The sequence below is a fragment of the Leuciscus leuciscus genome, assembly GCF_965113295.1.
Source record: "Leuciscus leuciscus genome assembly, chromosome: 24".
Classification (NCBI taxonomy): Eukaryota; Metazoa; Chordata; class Actinopteri; order Cypriniformes; family Leuciscidae; genus Leuciscus; species Leuciscus leuciscus.
The window spans coordinates 7,117,528-7,139,284 of NC_138723.1; the positions used below are offsets into that span (position 1 = coordinate 7,117,528).

At 38.2% G+C, this 21,757-nt stretch overlaps 1 protein-coding gene across 1 annotated transcript in view; it reads right to left on the minus strand.

Annotated features, from left to right (window-relative positions):
- Nucleotides 1-21,757, minus strand: part of galt (galactose-1-phosphate uridylyltransferase) — a 121,085-nt gene that overhangs the window by 62,509 nt on the left and 36,819 nt on the right. The window contains exon 7 of the mRNA XM_082157693.1: nt 19,238-19,360. Coding sequence (XP_082013819.1) covers nt 19,238-19,360 — 123 coding nt within the window. The remainder of the gene's footprint in view (nt 1-19,237; nt 19,361-21,757) is intronic.

Genomic DNA, 21,757 nt, shown 5'->3' on the forward strand with positions numbered 1-21,757 from the left:
CGATGAAAGAACGGCGGGGGAGAAGTTTCTGAAGTGCAGCTGCCTGTTTTGAAGCTTCTTTTGATTTAGCTACAGCACTATTAACTGCATCTCCAAATAACCCTTTAGTGGAAACCGGTGCATCCAAAAGAACATGTTTCTCTTTGTCCTTTATATCACTTAAATTGAGCCACAGATGCCTCTCAGTGGCCACCAGGGCTGCCATAGAGCGGCCGATGGATTTAGCAGTTTCCTTGGTGGCCCTGAGAGACAAATCTGTGGCTCTACGCAGTTCGGACACAGTATCGGGACCAATACCCCCGCCCTCTACAAAATCACCCAATAATTCTGCCTGGTATGCTTGCATTAGGGACATAGTGTGCAAACATGCTGCAGCTTGGCCGGCGGCGGCATAAGCTTTATGAACCAGGGACGATGTAAATTTTACTGGCTTGGATGGAAGTGCAGGAGCCTTCAGAGAAGATGCCGTTGCTGGAGAGAGATAGCTCGCGAGCGTCTCTTCCACCTTCGGCATCTCCCCATAACCATGCTCTTTATAATTGTGAATGGATGAATAGTGAGATGTTTGTGCAGTATACACTCTATATGACACTGGTTTCCCCCACGATCTCGACACCTCGGTGTGGAGATCGGTGAAAAAACGGAAGGCTCCTGCGCTGAGGCTGTGCACGAGATGGCAGGAAACGTTCGTCGAGCTTGCTTTTCGAACGAACGCCCTGCCTATCTTCTGGCCACTCAATAGATAATCGCTCGACAGCTCTTGTTACAACATCAAGCAATTCCTCAAACGCATGAGACTGAGGTGGCGAATCCTCAGACTCAGCGTCAACACTAACAACATCCAACTCCTCAGAGCTGGACAATTGCAGTGTTGGTGCCTCCATCGGGGCGGAAGAAACCGCAGCGCGTGCTTCCGAACCCTGATGAGAGGCACTGGGTCTATCAGAAGGAGACTGAGATAAGGCAGAGCCCGTCTCAGCATCCACTGATAGATCCATTTGCGAACCCCAGGTCTGTGATCGACGCCGTGGCTCGGCAGCGGCGGGACCAGAGCCCTGGGGAACGCGATCCTGAGCGCTCTGGAAGAACGCCAGGCGGGATCGGAGCGTACGCAAAGGCAGCGCGTCACAATGCTCACAGCCAGCACCCTCGAGTGCTGACTGGGCATGCTCCTCTCCCAAACAAACAACACAAAGGATGTGAGTGTCCCCACCTGTTAAATAACGCGGGCAGGGGTGCACACACAACCTATACTGCTGCTTGCTCGCCATACTGAATATATATACATATGATATATAGACAGACAACACAGACAGATTTCACACAGAGCGCAACTGAAGACTCAGAAAGCTTTCGTTTTCTGTTTCGGGCTGGCTTTTATAGCTTCCTGGTACGTGACGTCACCCGCCTCTGACGTTCCGCCACACCATTGGACTGATTTTACATGTGCTTCAAGACGTCATCACGCAAAGCGTTCCCCATAGCGTCAATTTCGACGCAACGCGAGTTCCCTTGAAAGGGAACCCTACATCACCAGATGCTGTTCAGAAAGGTTTCAAGAAAAATCCTACTCACTCATCTTAAAATAAACTCCAGCATATTCAGGACCAGATTCTATTGTCAGACGAAACAGAAAAGAGCTTTTTGGCAGAAAACCCACCAGATGGTTTTGGTGCAAACAGGGATAAAAAGTCCCCAATGCCAACGGTTAAATACACTGCTGGATCTTTAATGTTGTGGGCCTGTTTTTTGCTGGAGGTCCTGGACTTCTTGTTCAGATGCATGGTATCATGGATTCTAGCAAATACCAACAGATAAAAATCCAAACCTGACGGCCTCTGCTAGAAATCTTATAATGGGCCGGGGTTGGATCATCCATCAGGACAACGATCCAATACAAACATCAAAATCAACAAAGAAATGTGTCACTGAGCGCAAAATGAAGCTTCTGTCATCACCATCCCAGTCCCTGACCTGAGCCCTATAGGAAGTGAATGGGCTGAACTGAAGAGGAGAAGCACCAACATTGATCAGGCAATCTGAAGGATCTGGAGAGATTCTGTATGGAGGAATGATCTCTGATCTCCTGTCAGGTGTTCTCCAAACTCATCAGGCATTATAGGAGAAAACTCAGAGCTGTTATCTTGGCAAAAGGAGGTTGCAAAAAGTATTTGATAAAAGGGTGCCAATAATTATGACCAATGTGTTTTGGAGAAAACCTTTTATTTCATAATGTGATTTTCCCCCCACTTCACAAAGGTTAGATGTTTGGGAATTTTTTTGAATGAAAGATCAAAACGATAAATATGTGACTTGCATAAACACATTTTGGTACGCTTTTAAATGTTCCCTTGTGAAAGCGAACAGAACCAAGAAGAAAATGCAGCATTGCAACAAATTAAGTCCCTGTTTTGAAACAAAGCAAAAGATCTAGACGTCTGAAAACGCCCTAATTGATAAGCATGACGGTTTGTTGTTGACTTCTTGCTAAGCTATTCATATAACAGTGCATAGCACACACACATACATTGAGTAAAATAGTCCTTTTTATAAGTCATTTTTAATAGTCCCTAAATTATATTTAATTGTACAAATATTTGACGTTTTCAGTTTTGAGTCATTATTTGCCTTCATCAACACTGTGACCCTAAGATGCCTAGAAATATTGCATTTCAATTACGTTATTTTTATATTTCTTAATACATTGTCCCAGAATGCCAAGGCTAAGCTTTTGTTTGTGCAAGTTTTCTTTAATTTTGCACACCTGTTATTCCCTATAACCGCAGTGAAATTCTTGTAAAACACCATGCTACAATTATCAAAACACTTTTGTATTTAACGAAATCCTTATAAAGAGAAAAGCAACGAGCGATCTTAACAAGCTCATAATGCTAACCTCCTGCTGGGGTTAGTTACCTCAACTCAACGCTAAGATAATATTCAACAGACATCCTCAGAACATGGTGAGAAAATAGATGTACTGAGGAGAGTTGATATCAGGTGAAGAGCAGTTTTTAGAAGCTTTTAAAAAAGTTGTACAGCTAAATAAATTATTTTTGGTAAGAGATATTAACAAAGTTCCATCGACTAAACGATTACCACCAAGATACACAACAGTGAAATCCCACATCCATCCCTCATAGCCCTGTTTCCATTCACATCAAATTAAAGGCAGGGTAGGCGATTTTTCCCAGATTTTTTAAGTTTTTAAGTTAAGTGGTCCAAATGTATATATATATATATATATATATATATATATATATTCGGTCTAAATGCAATGATACAATGTCCTACCTGCCTGTCAACATGTGTATTTTCATACCTGAGCCACCTTTAACAGTTCCTCCTGAACCAAAACAACGAGTTTATGCTGCGTTCACGCCATAACTACTGTAATTTGGATGGAAGAGATGAAAATCCGTGACGTTATACTCGGGAGCGGTTCGTGACTCGAATTTATGCATTTCAATGGCAACACTATCAACGGCGAAATGAATCTGCAGCAGTCAGGTGATACAGATCAGTGCTCTTTAAGTTGTTTATGTTCATTATTAATGTAATGTTATGTGCTTTGAGATATGGGGTAATTTAACACTTTCATCTCGTGATGCTTTGCAGACTCTGCTGTGTTTTGAAGGATGCGTGGCTTTGGAGATGCTCTGAAGGGAGGGTGGGATCTCATGCTTTCAAAGCAAGCTCGCTATTGCAAGCCTCTCCGACAATTGCCTACCCTGCTTTTAAATATGCTGTTAACCGTAACTCTGTCCCTGCCATTGATGAGTTTTTCCAGCAATCCCAACGGTATCTCACGACCAATTCGTACGAATTTGTACGAGCGAGTAAAAGGTGGCTAATTCGTACAAATTCGTACGATTTGTCTAAACCCCAGTGATGGGTAGGTTTAGGGGCGGGGTCAGGGGTACGTCATTCATTGGAACTCATACGAATTGGGCAACTCGTAAAATATGTACGATTTAGCAAAAATCATACGAATTACGAGTGAGGTCGTATTGATTCGTACGAATTAGCCACCTCGTAAAATACTAAGGTCTGTTTAGGCAGGGATAGTTTGAAGCTATGAATGTGGGGGCGCATGTGCAAGTGGTTGATGGAGTCGATCTATGTTTTGATCATCGTTCCGAATGCAATCCGACACCGTCTTTGACAAAAACATGATTTTCTCAGCTTTGTTTTTTAAAAGCTCAATTGGGTTCATTATTGGACACTAAATTACTGGTTGACAAATACAAACATAAATGGTATTTCTATAACAGCATGCAGTGCTACCTCCACACCAATAGGGGGCAGTATAACGTCCAAGAACACCCAACAAAAAAATACTATCCACCTTTTTCCCAAGCCCCATGTAGCTTTTCCGAATGATTTAATTCCAAAAACTGGGTACAATGAGATGACATGATACACGTTAAAAACCACGTCACATTAAAATACCATGCGTTAACGTTATTCTCCTGTCATCTGAAAATAGAAGAGGACATTTTACAGCTCATTCAGTCAAACTGACAGATGAGGATTATGATTTGAAATGATTTGTTTCAGTCTTTTTTGAGAGGAACTTCCCGAAACCAGAAGTGCCTCCCATAATCTAAAAAGCAGTAAATCTTTAGGGAAAAGGAAAAAAAGGAGGAAAAAACCTTAGGAAAAAAAAACCTTTAAAAGTAGATTTAAAACAATTTGAAATGGAAAAGATTACAGAAACATACAATATAAATGTGATATTATTCTTTTTACTTCTTCGTAATGAATGAAAGAATGTTTATTCACCATCTTTAACTGTGAAAGGATATCCCTCTACTGGTCAAGGTCTTTGAGGAAAGTGCTGTCACATTTTTTTCTGTACTGATTCTTTCCACTCAATCTCCAACTAGCTGAGACAAGACTTTATAACATTTAATTGTCCTTCAGATTCGAGCTCCAAACACAATAAAGACGAGAACGTGACAAAGTCTCCACAATAAGGAGCAAACAAAGATATTGCCCTCGCTAATGGAATTGTTTCCATTACTCAGTCGGGCAATAAAAAGCCATTTTCCTTCTCAGGTCCCGAGCCTGCTGCAAATTACAGCCGTACACATCACAAACAAGCTGTGCCATTATTACTTATGTCTTTCGGGAGTCCCAAGAAGACAGCAGAGGTGAAACTATCGAGATCTTCTTCACTGTTCAAACACAGATATGAAATGTTTCATCATTTTCTCAGATCGCAGAAGGCAATGGCAATCTGCGATATTAAAATGTTCATTAAACTAACGAGCCACCTCTGAAACAACAGGTCCAGCATGTCATAATGAAGCGGACAGTCAACCAGGCATGACAAGAGTCATATTTATGAAAAACATTATTTTCTTTGCTCTTTTCAGTTCAATGGGTCTCAATCACTAACTGTGTGTATGCACACTGACTGAGTGCAATCTGCATATGAATGTTTGGTAACACTTTACAATAAGGTTTATTTTTTAACATTGGTTAACGTATTAACTAACATGAACTAACAATGAGCAATACATTTGGTACAGTATTTATTAATCTTTGTCAATGTTAGTTGATAAAAATCATTGTTTGTTCATGTCAGTTCATGGTGCATTAACTAATGTTAACAAATACAACCTTTGATTTTGATATTGTATTAATAAATGTTGAAATTAATATTAACTAAGATTAATTAATGCTATAAAAGTATTGTTCATTCTTAGTTCATAAGGTTGTTAACTAATGCAGATTAATATTGATGAATCATGATTTGTTGGTAAAAACATTCGGTAACACTTTACAATAAGGTTGTAAAGTGTTACCGAATGTTTTTACCAACAAATCATGATTCATCAATAACCTTTGTACTATCATTTACTCTACATTTACACAAAAGAAAAACCCAACTGAAATCACATACGCAAAAATAACACTCTGGGTGGCCTTATAAATGTGTTAAGATTCAATTCAGCGATATTTCATTTGTATAATATATATTTCATTATACAGTAAAATAGAAAGACAAGTTATAGTCCAAGGTTCCTCTGCATTAAACCGTGTGTATATACAGCTGATAATGTCAGGGCTGTAATCTGGGGCTGTGTTAAAGTCACCATGAAATCAAAATTGACCTTTTATTATGGAATATTGCAGGGTTTTTTAATAAATAATTTATCAGTGCACATCATAATTTTTTTGAATTCATGCGCCTCGTTAGCCTGGGTTTCCCCATGCTGCCTTGAGCGCAGCACGATTTTATTCACGCTGCTAGGCAGCCTGGACACCATGGACCAGATTTTCCCCTCAAAAAGGGAACCAATCACAGAACGGGGAGGGAGCAGCAAGACGATGACGACGTCTATGCGACACACCGAAGCAGTTTGTTTATATCTATGGATCCAACATGGCATCAGACGTGAAGTTACCTTTCGATGCAGCCTTAGATAGTGTTCTAAGTAGTTTAGAACGCAAGTTTATTTCGTCTTCTTCCTCGTCGGATTTCTGCCGCTCTACATACGTCATCTGGTATAATTGAAACGATTGGCTATGAGCTACGTACAGGCGCATTTGATAGACATTTGTAGCGTCCAATAAACGGCTCTGGGCATTCGTAAACCACGCCTCAAATACGAGAAAATTAATGTGGTTCCCAGACCACATCTCAATGAGACGAGGTCTGACGTTAGCCAGGCTAGCACCTCATAATCTTGAATCAGAATAATTTCACTTCCCTCTTGCAGCTCATCTCCGATGACGTGGGCGGGGCAACCTGTCACTCACATGAGATCAACCAATAGCAAACCAGAACCATCTAATCAATTCCCCACGGACTAAATCAAGCCCTGCCCTACATTTGATCTTGTTCCAGAAGCCGTTTCACTCGGATACACGTCACAGGAAACTTCCTATCTCATGCCAACTTTACATTTATTGTGCTTGAAGTGGTTTTGAGGATGGCACACTTGGCATTGCTCGAGGATCTTGCTGCACATTCTCTCAGCGAGAGCGAGTCTTTTTTAAAGACTGTCATATGTTTGCTGAGAATGAACAATGAAGAAACTTTGTGTGGAAAGCCATTATATGGAAAAGGTTTGGGAGTGATATATGAAAATTACTGATCTACATTATTACAGACTGATAATGTGTCCTTACTCCCAGATGTTGCCTAAAGGCATCCAATCAGATTAGAGCTTACCAGATGCATCCCATTTTTGTGCGCAATATGCATCAAGCCGTCAGTGAACGGGCGATGGGTGGTCTAAAGCTGAGAATACTTGATGTATGACAGAACTAGCAGTTTTTTATATATATAAAATGAGGTTGGCCAATCAAAACAGAGCTTATTTACATATGGAGATCTTAAAGGTGCAGCATCAAAAACAACCAAAGGGTGGGAAATGGTCATGAAAAACTATGACTTTTGTTGCTTCAAGAAACTTCAATAACATTATAAGAGGATTTATAATGTTATTTTTTTTTTAACAAATTACAATATGGTCTTTTTGACAAGTTCTGCACAATTTAAAATGAATTCCTTCTTCACTAACTTTCTGTATAACCAAAAGCCTACCAGAGGGACACATCAATCCAGTGCATTAAATTAGACCCAAGGAAAGTAAAATGAGTGACTTGACAATGGGTGAAAAGTTTTGGTAGCTGAGCCGGAATATATGTGACAATGTCAAAGCATGCCTTGCTTTTCAGTAGACCAAATATAGCAGGAAATCTGACATGTTCATATGTTAATTCAGAGCTACTGACATGTACCATGACACTTAATTCTCTAGCTTTCCAGTGTCATTCTTAGTCATCAGCTAAGAATAACCAAATATAACCATGTAACATTGACAGAATGCTCTCTATACTGAATGGTCATATCTCTTCTAGTGATGGCTTCTACATGGCTTCGATTCTGCTAAGACATTTATTAGGTACACATCACCGAGTAGCACTACAGATACATTTAACGATTAAATAATTCAACGATTCCTATTCCGTGTCTGATTCCTCTTAATGATTCGGGTTCATTATTGGTTTCATTATTCAGCATTGATTGTGGTACATTTAAAAAAAATGTACCATATTTAACAAAATACATTTAAAACAAGTGTCAACAAACTTTTTATTTATTTTTTATGAAGGCTGCATAACTGCAAGCCATAACTGGCTTTAACTATATATTAAGCAACAATATTAAACAATAAACATTTTTTAAATACTACTGACAAACAGTGTTGGGGAAGGTTACTTTTAAAAGTAATGCATTACAATATCGAAAAGTAAAAAACTATTAAAAAAAAGTAACTAATTGTAAAATGTGTTTATTTAACTACACACTGTCATATAAAGCCTGTTTTGTGCTGTAGTTTCAGTAGCAATGTTCCTCCACATGAACATTGAACGTCACTCAGTTCTGGATAGGAACTGGCTCGCTCCCAGAAAAGGTTATGCCAAATTCTGACCCTTTCTTAAGCATGTTGCTGTAAAACTAGCCTCATCACACCAGGCAATGTTTTCCAGTGCTCTTCTACAGACAGGAGTTGACCCTGCTGTGGTCTGCAGACTATCCACCTCGAGGGTTGACATGTCGCGCATTCAGAGATGCTCTTCTGCATAGCACTGTTGCAACGTGGTTATTTCAGTTGCTGTCACCTTCCTGTCAGCTTGAACCAGTCTGGCCATTCTCCTCTGACCACTCTCAATAACAAGCCAGTTTTGCCCACAGAGCTGCCACTATTCTCTGTAATCACTAGAGACTGTTGTGCATGAAATTCCCTGGAGATTGGCACTTTCTGAGATCCTCAAACCTCCCAGCCAAGCAATCATTCCATGGTCAAAATCACAAAGTCGCCGCAAAAAAACTGCACATCCAACCCCAATGTCTTTAGGTTTTTCAATAAAATCTGATTTTAACAAACTCAATATAAATATGAAGTTTGAAATCCAATTAAAATCAGATATTTTTACACTGTCTCAATCCAAAATTATTTGAGATTGAGACAGTTTATTTCATTACTTGAGATGAGTCCAAATTGAAGTGACACTAATTTTGCTCTCTCTCTCTCTCTCTCTCTCTCTCTCTCTTCATAAAGCAAACTTTGACCATCTTATTAATTTGCAGATGACTTTCAGGATTGCTGAATTACTTTGTGGGTGCAACTGATTCTCTTTGCGTTGAAACTGCCCTTTACTAAACTCTTATTCATATCTACAAACCATTTTGATGATGAGATCTGGTAATCGTATTGTAGAAAATGAGCTTGCACTCCAATAAATCATTTTAAAATATCATGGCTTTAAAGTTATCTCCTATCGTTTCAAGTGTAATCGTGATGGAATTCTACATCTGATCTTGGAGAGATGTGCACATCCTCAGAGAATCAATCCAGGTCTATATTCAAAAGAAGACAGTAATGGATTTCAAAACCACCTGAAGAACAGAGGTTGTGTCACAAGTTTTAGAAGTAAAAGTTAAAGGGGAATTTATTTTTCTAATGTTACTTTTTCCAATCTAATGTGCAGAGAGACAGAGAGAGGAAGGCTGGCTTCCAGAAGAATCTATTGCTCTGTTTGTTATCTAACATATTGATTTCAGGCTCAAACAACTGCATGAGTCTGAGGTGGCACTACCTGTCTGAACAAGTGTTTGAGAAAGCTGAGTGAAGTCATTAATTAATTACATTTGTTGACATTGGTGGTAGATCTGCTCAATAAATCTTTAAAAGATTGTGATCTCGATTCAAACACCCACGCAATTTCATTCCTAAATCACAACTATTCGCCTGCATCTACTAAACCTTTCACAAAATCATACCGTAATATTCAGATCTGTGTTGGTATGAAACAGCGTCTTTTCAACCACAGTTTCGTTATTTCTGTGTTCCAAATATTCATATTATCACAGAAGTAAATGGATAAAAGTTTATAGCTTGGATATAAGCACTAATGTCCATGAAAGCGATCAAAACAGAGCAAATCACCTTTTAAAAAATAACTTGGCGCTTCAAATAACGATTGTATCAATGACATCGTTACACCAGTATGTGGCGACAAGTGACTTAAAAATGTATGTCATTGAATCATTCCTTCAAAAGATTCCTTTAAAAACGTTGATTCATCCAGTAATGAAACAAGTGAAGTATTTATGAGTGAGTAGTTGAATCATTCATTAAAATCCTTCAATATATATATTTTTATTTTAATAATTTCAGAACCTCTAGTAAATCAGGCCTGTGTGTTATTTTGTTTAGTTGTCTCTTGTCTTTTTAGAATCGTGGGAGAATTGTGATCTCTATTCGAAACAAACAAAAAATCGTGATTCTCAATTTATCCAGAAACGAGCAGCTCTAGCCGGTGGCTAGAAAAGGCCTCTATGAAAAGCTGCGTTGGGACAGGATCACAAAACAGATTACAAAATGTGTCACATTAATGCTTAAGATCAGACTGATATGATCAGATATCTTGTTTACTGTTAAACAATAAAATGTATGTGGCTCATTTCTAACGTCGAGATCTGTCGTAAGAATCTGCAGAGTGGACGGTTCTACACAATCAAGAACAGCACAAATTGTGATGTCATCAATGACCAAAAGTTAAGTAGTTCATATTGGTTCTCTTGGTTATTTTGGTCCTGACCACAAAAAAAATGTAAAAATGCATTTGGTCGTGGTTCGTTTAGCATCTACGCTGTCGTTTTTTACCCCAAAAAAAAAAGAAAAAAAAAAAAAGAAAAAAAAAGGCTTTTATGACGGGAATGCAACTTACTGAACTTCCAAAACAATGCTGTGTTCTGGGCTAAATGCACTCGTTGTATGTGCGTAGCTACATATGATGGTATTTTGAGCAGTTGAGAACTCGTGAAGAGCTTATCCAGGGGTCTCCAACCTTTTTTCATTTGAGAGCTACTTTTTAAAAATGAAAGTGGCCGAGAGCTACTCATGTTATACAATACTTAAATATCTTAAATAATGTCTCATAACTCTCATGTTAACAACTATCCAAACTTAAAGGGATACTTCACAGTTTTTTTTTTTCATATTAAACTATGTTATTCCCTTAACTAAGACGAGTTGATGCATACCTCTCTCGTCTCAGTGCGTGCACTCAATCGCTCTGGCACGCGGCGACACTTTGATAGCACTTAGCTTAGCCCAGTTCATTCATTAGGACCCAAACAGAGATGAAGTTAGAAGCGACCAAACACCTCCACGTTTTCCCTATTTAAATACAGTTACACGACCAAGTATGGTGACACAAAATAAAACGTCTAAAAACGCGTGAGCTTGTCGCGCGCCTACATTTGAAATAACGAACTTGAGCGTGCAAAAGACCCGATATGTGAACGGCCCCTTGGCGAGCTACCTCAAATCAGGCCATGAGCTACTGGTAGCTCGCGAGCGACGTGTTGGAGACCCCTGGCTTATACAATGTAGGAGTCAAAACAGCAGCAGGAATCCCTCCGTCACACAAACCAAGATCTTCTGCATTCCCGATCCCTGTATCGAACTGTAACTAGCAATGTAGCTCTTATGACGATACTTGAGAATTCTGTGCTTTTTAATGTCACGTGTTATGACATCTCGTCTTGTTTTTGGTTCGTTTAGATGTTTTTGGTATGTGTTGCATTCATATTTCAGTCAAACCACAGCATAATTAGTTTGGAAGCCATTTTCAGCGGTCTCGGTCCGCTTGTTTGGTGGCACCAGGGTTCAGATGGCAGCGTTCACACTTATTCAAATGAACCGCACTAACAGAGCAATCGCACAAGTGTTCGTTTTAATCAAACCAAACATGCCAAGTGTGAACATTTGTTATTTTTGCAGCTTAGTTTCCGAGAATGTTCTTTTTGAACTCTGAAGGAACTTTTTGAAACTTGATAACTGTTAAAAAATAAACTTCTGTGAATCTTTTCTAACGTTGGGATCTTCCGGAAGAATCTGCAGAGTGGAAGGTTCTACACACAGTCAGGAAGAGCACAAATGCGATGTCATAAATGCCCAGAAGTTAAGAAAACAAGCTACTTCTGCAGCATAGTTTCCATAAATGCTCTTATTTCAGTGTGAGGGAACTTTTAGAAACATCTATGTTTTTATAGTACTTGTACATAGAGCATCAAAGATCAAGGGGAATTTGGTTCCTCATGAAATTTCTCCTCTAAAACCAAAGTTTCAGCCACCCTTCTTTCATGATTAGTGACAGATCATTGCAGTTCCCACGCTGATAGAGACACAAAAGACAGCAAAAGGTCCCAGCATGCTACTGTCTATCAGCCCTGCCCGTTCCCCATGCCCTGTCAAAAAAAAAAAAAGAGAGAGTTTGAACACTTGCTTTCTGTTAGCAACAAATGGAAACTGGCCTTGCCTAGCAGGGTTCCTCTTCTTCTCTCAGGCTTGTGGATTTGCCAAGAGCTGGAATAAAAAAAATGTAGATTTCCTGAGGATGAGCTGTCTGTTGAGCGTCTTTATTCTGGTATGGTAGGCAGTGTAGCCAGAGTTCACAGAGCTGTGGTCATGACTTGAGGTAAGATCAAAAGAAAACGGAGGGGATTCAATATCAATGGGTCGTCAAAAAAAAAAAAAAAAAAAAAAAATGAAAGCCAAGTGTGAAAAATAGGCTTCAGGAGTCTGGCCTTATTACTTGCAAATAAATTATTGAGAGTGTGAGGGAATTTTAAACTAGTCAAAGCTGTGGAAGATCCGAAGACTTCCCAGATGTCTACAGATGTCAAGTGCATGTGGACAAGCAAGGCGGAGGTCAAACTGGTGTCCAGACATAAGGTCACACAATCATAAAGAGAGAGTGACCAACATCCATTTACTAATAAGCATTGCACAGCCTCAGATGCCTTCACAAAGACCCTCAAAGCTGCCAATAGGAGCTGCTACAATAAGCACTTCTGGAAGAATTAGTCAAGTCATTGCCATTATGCGGTCCAACTTGAACTTAGAATTACATCACAAATATATGTGACCCTGGACTACAAAACCAGTCACATGGGTAAAAATAGTTGAAATTGAGATTTATACATCATCTGAAACATTTACCATTGATGTATGGTTTGTTAGGATATGACAATATTTGGCCAAGATACAACTATTTTAAACCCTGGAATCTGAGGGTGCAAATTTTTTTATAAAAAAAATAAATAAAAAAATCGCCTTTAAAGTTGTCCATTTACTGTATGTTCTCGATTGTGCTGTAATTCACTCACAGAAATAAATGTTGTATATATTTACGGTTGGAAATTTACTAAATATCTTCATGGAACATGATCTTTACTTAATATCTTAATGATTTTTGGCATAAAAGAAAAATCGATAATTTTGACCCATACAATGTATTGTTGGCTATTGCCACAAATATACCCGTGTGACTTATGACTGGTTTTGTGATCCAGGGTCACATATGTATTTTTAAGAAATATGTATATTATATACCAGACATTCAGAAATATGCTCTTGTCAAGCTCAAACATTTAAACTTATTAATTATAACTTGATCAGTTAAACAACTGCAAGAACGGAGCTGAACAGTGTGGAAATGAAGAGCTAATCAGAGAGTTACTGGCATTGGCATGAGAATGTCAACTATTTGGATGTTTTTAACCATCTGTTGAAGTTTTCATATCATCATGCCAATTTCTGCCTTTATATCAAAGGGTTGAAAGTTTTAAAGGGAGACGAATCAAATAATAATACTTGATTGATGATTGATAATTGATGATTGTGCTGCTGTTTTCCCACCAATTTATGTCACTTCCTGTAGGATGATGCTATTGTACACTTTTGTTAAAGTAGGTAAAGGGATATTATAAAAGACTAACAGGATGAGAGTTCATACAAATGTAAAAAAAATTATAATTCTCAAGCAAACGTTTTCCCACAAAAATATGAACAAACGGTAATACATTCCCCGTTTTTAATGTTAGAAAAGTGGGGAAATTATTTAAAATGTAACTCATATGCTCACTTAATTGTAGAATTGTGATAAAAGAAAACAAAGCTTTTAATTAAAAAAATTGTGAGATTAATAGGCATTGAACCAACAATATTGTATTATTATTTACATAACTGTATATTACATTGAATTTACTCTTTTCTTTATATTTTCAGTTTTCATTTTTATTTTAGTCTAGGTTATATTTTTATACTTCACACTTTTGTTATGCGAAAAATAATTGTTAGTATTTGTTTATTTTTTAATATTTATATTTAATTTCTTTTTTTTAATCTTTTTTTTTGGTGTGTAATTTTATCAAACTTATTTTAGTTAGTTAAAAACAAAAAGTGGTTGCTTTACGTGTTCCTGTCTAAAGTTCTTGCCCAAAACTACAATTTGGAACAGACGTTGTGCCAATAGTAAAAAGCTGAAGACCAGAAAGACGTCTGGGAAAATGCACCTCACACTCTCATCAGAGTAATGTGAGAGCCGAGGGTAATCTGTCTTGTTTTGCATGCATGAGATGACTATCATCACAGACAGATTGTTGTTAGCCTCCGATATACATCTTATTATACACCCAGAAGTATAAATCACCCAGACACCTAATTGTCAGACAATATTCTGTTTACTATAATTGAAATTCTCATTAGGTTCCATTCACAATGCCGGAATCATATTTTCATTTGGCAAAAGTTCTAATTTCAGAATGACACATTCGACATGAAAAGAAGAGCCAGAGAGCATTAGCGATTCACAGGACACCAGGCTAAAGCACAGGAACAGCATGGTGAATTTTGCCTCCAGCTGGCCAGCACATTTTCCCTGACCCCCCGCCGCCGAGACATGAGAGAGTAAATGGAGGCCCTGTCATCCGGAGCTGTTCCGGGATAATAGGAAATCCCAGGTCGGGGTGGGAAGCCCTGTGGCGCGAACGAGACAAGTCATCGCCATTTCCTCCGATGCGCTCGTGACAACAAAAGATTTCTCACCTAGAATAGGCAGCGAACCCAACCCGAATGGAATATATCCAGCATATTAGAATACAATGGAACGGCATTTAATGATAAGAATGGAACAAAATGAGCCGATGGAGGCTCTGAATGCAGTCGCTCCGGACACATTCGTGTGGGATTGGCTTGTTGAAATGTAATCAGAATAGGGAATATTATGGGTTTTTGGAAATGCACCGTGGTAATGCCATCGTGTTCTCTGAAGTAGCTTGGGATATCATCTAAATACCATAGTAGATGTACACTGCCATTTTATTAAACACATGGTGTTTTGGATTCCCTGCCCTGTCAATCATCTTGTCACAGTTCAAATCATCCACACTCAATTTAATTTAATTTCCTACCGTTTCGGAGAGTAATATTTTAGCACATTAATCTCATGTAGAGTCTCTCCTCGTGTGTTTGCATAATGATGCATTTAAAAGACCAAAATTATCTTTACAAACGTTCACAATGCAGTTGCAGATGAAACATAACGTGGACAACATTGAATAAATGTATTTTTGTCAGGTTAGATACTGATTATTATTCACTCAAATCCCTTTATCTAAACCGCTCTACGTAACCGTCGAACTCGCACATCCTCCATGTTTGTAGTTTTTAACACATTTAATTTGATTTGTAGTTCTAATCAAAACCTTGTCCAACACGCAATGGATTGTGGGTAATTTTAGCCATTAGAGTGCGCACGGATCTGCATTTCAGATTCTAACCGGAAAAAGTAGACCATCCGGGTATCTTTGTAATACTCATTTCATAATACTACGATTTGGGACACACTAATTCTAATTTTGAATACTATTTTGTTCGTTGTGCACTTCACTACAACCAACCATGACAACGTTCACCAAGTCTACATTCATTTAATCAAAAATACGGTAAAACTGTAATATTCTGAAATATTTTTTACAATTTAAAAAAATTATAATAATAATTTATTCCTGTGATCAAAGCTGAATTTTCAGTGTCACATGATCCTTCAGAAATCATTCTGATATGATGAACTGATGATCAAGAAACATTTCTGATTATTAATAATGTTGAAAAAAGTTGTGCAGTGTAGTATTTTTTTGTGAAAACCATGATTTTTTTTATGATTTTTTTTTAAGGATTTTTTGATTAACATTGAGTTCAAACCAACGGCATTTATTTGAAATCTAAATATGTTGTGACATTATAAATGTCTTTACTGCTACTTTGATCAAATAAAGAGTTATTGCTGAATAAAAGTTTTTTTTTTTTTTTTTTTTTTTTTTTTTTTTACTCACTGACCTAAAACTTTTGAATGGGTAGTGTATATGGTATAATTCAATAAGGTCAAAGTACCTTGGTATTATAAATGATTACTTTTTATCACATTTTGTGTGATCTGGAATTCTTGTAACGCATGGATGCATCACAGTAATGAACATTTAATTTTAATTAAAATAATGTTACAAAGCAAAAAATCTAGAAGGTCCTAAAAATAGGCCTGGTTTGCTTTATGCAAAATATTATTTCTTATTTATTTATTTTCTTTAGATCTGATGGTTGAATGTGAGCTGGACATGTTTTTGTGAGGTTCACAGATTAAAACTGCTTCACAATTGGTGCTATTATAATTCCATCACAGTCCTCATAATCTTCAGTAGGGCCTGAGCCGAGGGACTATAAAGCATTTACAGAAGAAAGCCAGGAGACAGCAGTCCAGGACTCCAGGATAAGGGGAATGCAGGATGCTTGACTGATGGAGTGTGCACTGGGAAATATATCTGACAGAATACATTCCTGGTCACTTATTATAGATTCTGAACGTCGTGGGTAGGAGGCAAGTACTTCATATAAACCTAACCTTATAAATAAGGTATAAACAAATACATAACCTCAAGAACATGTCTTGAATTTTAGAATTAATAGTTAAAAATAGACTAAATTAAAAGGTAAAATACACTGAAGTTATTCATTTTAATTAAAATAATTAGAGTGGAGTATAATATGAACTGTCCTGGACTACATAATGTTTACTAAATTATTTTTTTTTTGCTAAAATAATTTACAATCAATCAATCAATCAATCAATCAATAAATAATATTAATTTCAAAATATATCAAATATATTTACATTTAGATTAATGCATTTGGCAGGCACTTTTATCCAAAGTTTTGCTAACGCCATGCTCATACTCTACAAATTAAAGTTATTTTTAGTTACATTAATTAAAGTGGATAATAATAAACAAATATTTTTTTATTTGTTTTATTACATTACAATTTGTTGAAATACATACAATTATTGTGAATACATTTTTATTTAAATAATAATATATAATACATTAATTATATATATATATTTGTAATTCATTAATTACAGTTAAAATAATTAAAGTAGAATATGATATAAAGAACTGTCCTGAACTACATAATGTTTACTAAGCAAATTTACATTAATTAATTTATTAATTATTCTGTTAACATTCATTAAATGTGTTAATTTTAATGGCATTTTTTTTGCCAAAGTGAAGTTGTTTACAAAAATGATTTTACAAAAATAACTAAATAAATAATCTCCATGAATAATTTTGGTCAAATACATCATAGTTATGAACTTTAATCATTCTTTAAAGCGGGATAGGTCATGGACAACACAATGCATTCACAGGTATTTAAACAATGTGATGAACGAAACTATTCTAGCATGCTACAAATAACACATCGCTGTAAATCATATTTTCCACCCTCTACTCTCACCGTAAATGCATTCATGTTCTTTCCTCCCTCTTTTTCTTGATTACCTATGATTTAACCAAGTTCGGAGTTATGTCTGCCTCATTACGCTAATGAAAGCTTTTACTGGTTGCGCTTCATGCTCGGCTAGCAGAATGCGCTGAAGTGCGAGAGCAGGAATCGGGGTCTTCCCTGCTGATTCGGCATGCCATCAGCATCCTGTCCCGCACAATATAATGATCAGGGCCCAGGTGACACGGAGACACAGCCAGCATACTAGAGATCCAGCCGCGTATGCTAATGTTTCAACGCCCACTCGTCAAGCACGGCGCAGTGGGCATAAAAGTTTACAAGGGGGTGTTGCAAACAAGAGAGAACGCAAACAAGAAAGGACAAGTTGCTGTGGTAGACAGTGATGGACAGGCCTAGACACAATCTGTGGACCTTTTCCACATTCTTCAATGTAGAAATCGAAGGAATTGCAGAGGAAATTATTTAAACATGGTAAAAACTGAGAATACTACATTACACAAGCTAAAAGCATGATCAAATTAGACAAAATATACGATAGAAAGAGGACATATATAAAAAAAAATTGGTATTAATTTATTAATTTATTTAAAAATGCGTTTAAAATGCAATTCATTCATTCAAACCCTTTTCAGAATGAATCCTTATTAAAGGGACAGTTCACCCCCCAAAACATATTATGAATTGACTCACCCTAAAGCTATCCCAGGTCTATATGACTCTCTTCTTTCAGACAAACACAATCTGAGTTATATAAAAAATTATCCTGGCTCTTCCGAGCTTTATAATGGGAGTGAATGGTAACTGAGATTTTGAAGGCCAAAAAGCGCATCCATACATCATAAAAGTAATCCATACGGCTCCAGGGGGTTAATAAAGGCCTTCTGAAGCGAAGAGATGCTTTTTGTAAGAAAAACATCCATATTTCTAACTTTATAAACTATAATCACTGTCTTTCGGTATTGGCCGTACACGAGTCGAGTTCCGGCGGAAGAATAAACTCTGCAATTCGTGATTTCAATCATCATCCAGTAAAACCCCCACACAACAAATCTTTTTCTTGGATTTAGGCAATTAATGTGGGTCATAGGCCTACTTCTCAGGTTGGAAAACCCGTAAATCCATAAAAATATGAAAAAAAATCACATGCCTGAATATATTCGATTTCTTTGTCTTGCACCCATGCATTTATTTAAGTTGTGGAAACATGTCCCCTGAATTTCTTTTCAGAGTGTTGACACATCTTCAAATTGACCTCAACAGTTCAGATGGAGTATCACAAACTAATAATGCGACTCAAACTGATCAATATGGGCACGCATGCGCAATTCTCAAAGTCTACCAGCTGAAAAGTCCCCGAAACCCATTCTGACCAGCTTGGTGGTCAACTAAGAGCAGCACACCACGTTAGACAGGTTTATGCTGGGTTTTTTTGTTGTTTTTTTCCCCAGTCAAAAGCACTCTCACATAGTGGTTGAGAGAGCCTTTATCTATAGGGAGTTTTTTTATTATGCTGAGAGACTGCCGAACGCTATGAACTGTGTCTTATGTGGGTGTATTACCTGTGCTTGCGCCTCCATTCGAGCGTACTGCACCAGCATCGGCTCTCCGTGCTTCTGCATGAAGTCTCTCTGACAGCGCTCCGCCAGCGCCGGCTCATTGGGGAGAAAATTACTGGCCCAAACCTGGAGATAGACACAGGAATAGCATGAAGACGTGAACCTTAGTGGGAAGTCTCGCTAATCAGAATCTAATAAAATAATGCTCCCTTCCAGCCATCAAAATAAGGCCTGTATTTAACGTTGTATTTTGCTAATTAATAGCGAAGCATGTGGCCAGCGAAGCACAGAGTGCATGGAAACTGATCCAATTATACTTCGCAACTAGTGGAGTTGGTACTTGGCGATACAATTTCTCTTATCTTTAGCCTTGTAGAGATGATTTAGGGATGGCAATCGGAAAAGACACTTTAAAACATTCATCTTTCCAGGCGCCAAAGACTGTTAGTGCTGCCCAGAGAGAGTTCTGACACATATCCAATACATCTTCAACAAAACAGGGTGGTAAGAGAGATTCTGTTTTCCCCGATACATTTTCCTCACCACCAGAGCTCCCACAAGAGCTCTTCATTCACGAATCTTCATGAGGAAAGAAAACTCTGCCATTATTCACTCCTGAGACAAATGTGAATTACTGCATAGTGATTTCGAGTTTTTGGGAACTCAATTTCAGCAATTTAATCCAGTGCCACGCATGCCTCGGACGACTCTCTCAAGGGTCTTTACCGTGAATTTAGCACTGAATTGTTTGCAATTACATCAAAATCAGTCCTCCGTAATCACAAACACATCTCCCTTCCAGCTATAAAAGTAACTAGAACCGCAAAGCCTGTATTCAATATGCCAGTGAAGCACAGGAACAGATCATACTTTGCAACTAGTGGAGTTGGTACTTGGTGATAACATTTCTCCCGTTTTTAGCCGTGTAGAGATGTATGGCATCCAAATATGTGTGGATGTGTGTATCTGTGCATTCTAAAACAGCAAAGCCTCAACAGAAGTTTGTGAAGGCTCTCTTATAAGTTTTTTAAGTTTGAATTTGCAGAGTGTGGAGAAATAACCTGCTGAAACTCCCTGCCGTTTGGGGAGGATAAGAAGGTAATTGAGAGCATGTTGATGTATTGCACTGGTAACACTTCTCAAGTCTAGTTCAAATAAGTCAGAAAAACTCAAGGAAAGTAGTGTACAGCGGGGCTAAAGGCGCACCGGGGTAAAAGGCACCTTTGATTTCCTCTAAACCACTAGATGGCTAGCCTAGAAATCTAGACGCACCCTAGCGGCAGCAAAATGTATTTTGCAGCCAGGGTAGTCTAGCAACTCTCCATAGACTTTCGAGCTGCAAAAACCTAAATTGGGTCAGGCCAATCACGTCGCGTATAGAGTAGGCGGGGCGGGCTTAACATATGACGGCAGAGTTGCGACGGTTACCTGCCACTTGAAAACAAAGAATGACGGCTACTGCTGGAGAACAGTCTTTCAAATCGGCTTTGGCTGCGACTCTGGAGGACTTGGAGTTAAGTTTTTCTTTGAGAAAAGAGCAAAGAACGACACTTAAGTCATTCTTAAAAAAAGGAAGATGTGTTCGTCGTTTTGCCGGCCAGATATGGCAAAAGTTGAATCTATCAAGTAGCTCCGCTGTTGGGAAAACGCTCTGGTTGGTTGAAGCGCTGTCCTATTGCATGCAGAGGGAATTTGAAAGACAGTCGTTTATCCCGCCTCTCGGAGTGAGCCGTGTCTATGGTGAGTTTCCAGACCTAACATCTTGATGTAGGTCTGGCTTGCCAGGCTACTAGATGGCAGCACTTTCCGAAACATCTTTTTTTCATGATGCACGTGGAAATTTGGCTGATCCCTGACGCGACCACGGAAAGCAGTGCAATGTTGATTCTGCGCTAATTTGACTAATATTTGATGTTTGATTTAAGTAGCAAATGAGAATCACAAAAATTATTGAATATATTTTGAGACAAAGGTCTTCTTTATGATTTTTTGGGTTTTGTTCAAGGTAATTAAAGCAACAGTTTTCCAATAACGGGAGAATATGTAAAGCATCGGTTCCCAACAGGGGGGTCACGGCCCACAAGGGGGCCTCAGCGAGCTCTGTGGGGGGTCGCGTCATATTTTGAAAAGTTTTGAGCAATTTGCATTAAATAAAAGTCCTTCACTTTTTTCTGTTCAAAATGTATATAATGAGCGAGTTCATCATGAATCCATTTTCCAAACCGTGTTTTTGTCTTATCCTGAATCACTATGGTACACCTATAATAAGTGATTACATTGGGACTATTTTACCCTGGTTCGGATCGCTGCCGCTGCGGAGTAGCCCAGTACCTGCGTGACTCGTCATAGACGTACACAGAGAGAGAAGTAGTTCCGGCTACAATGTTCTTCCGAAAGACGCATTATTCTGTTAATAAAAGCATGTTTGTTATCGCTCGCTATCGCGCCAAAAGCCTAAAATATAAAGCCTCACATTGATAAAGCCTCACAAATAACATGCAAGTATTGAGGCCCCAGACAGAA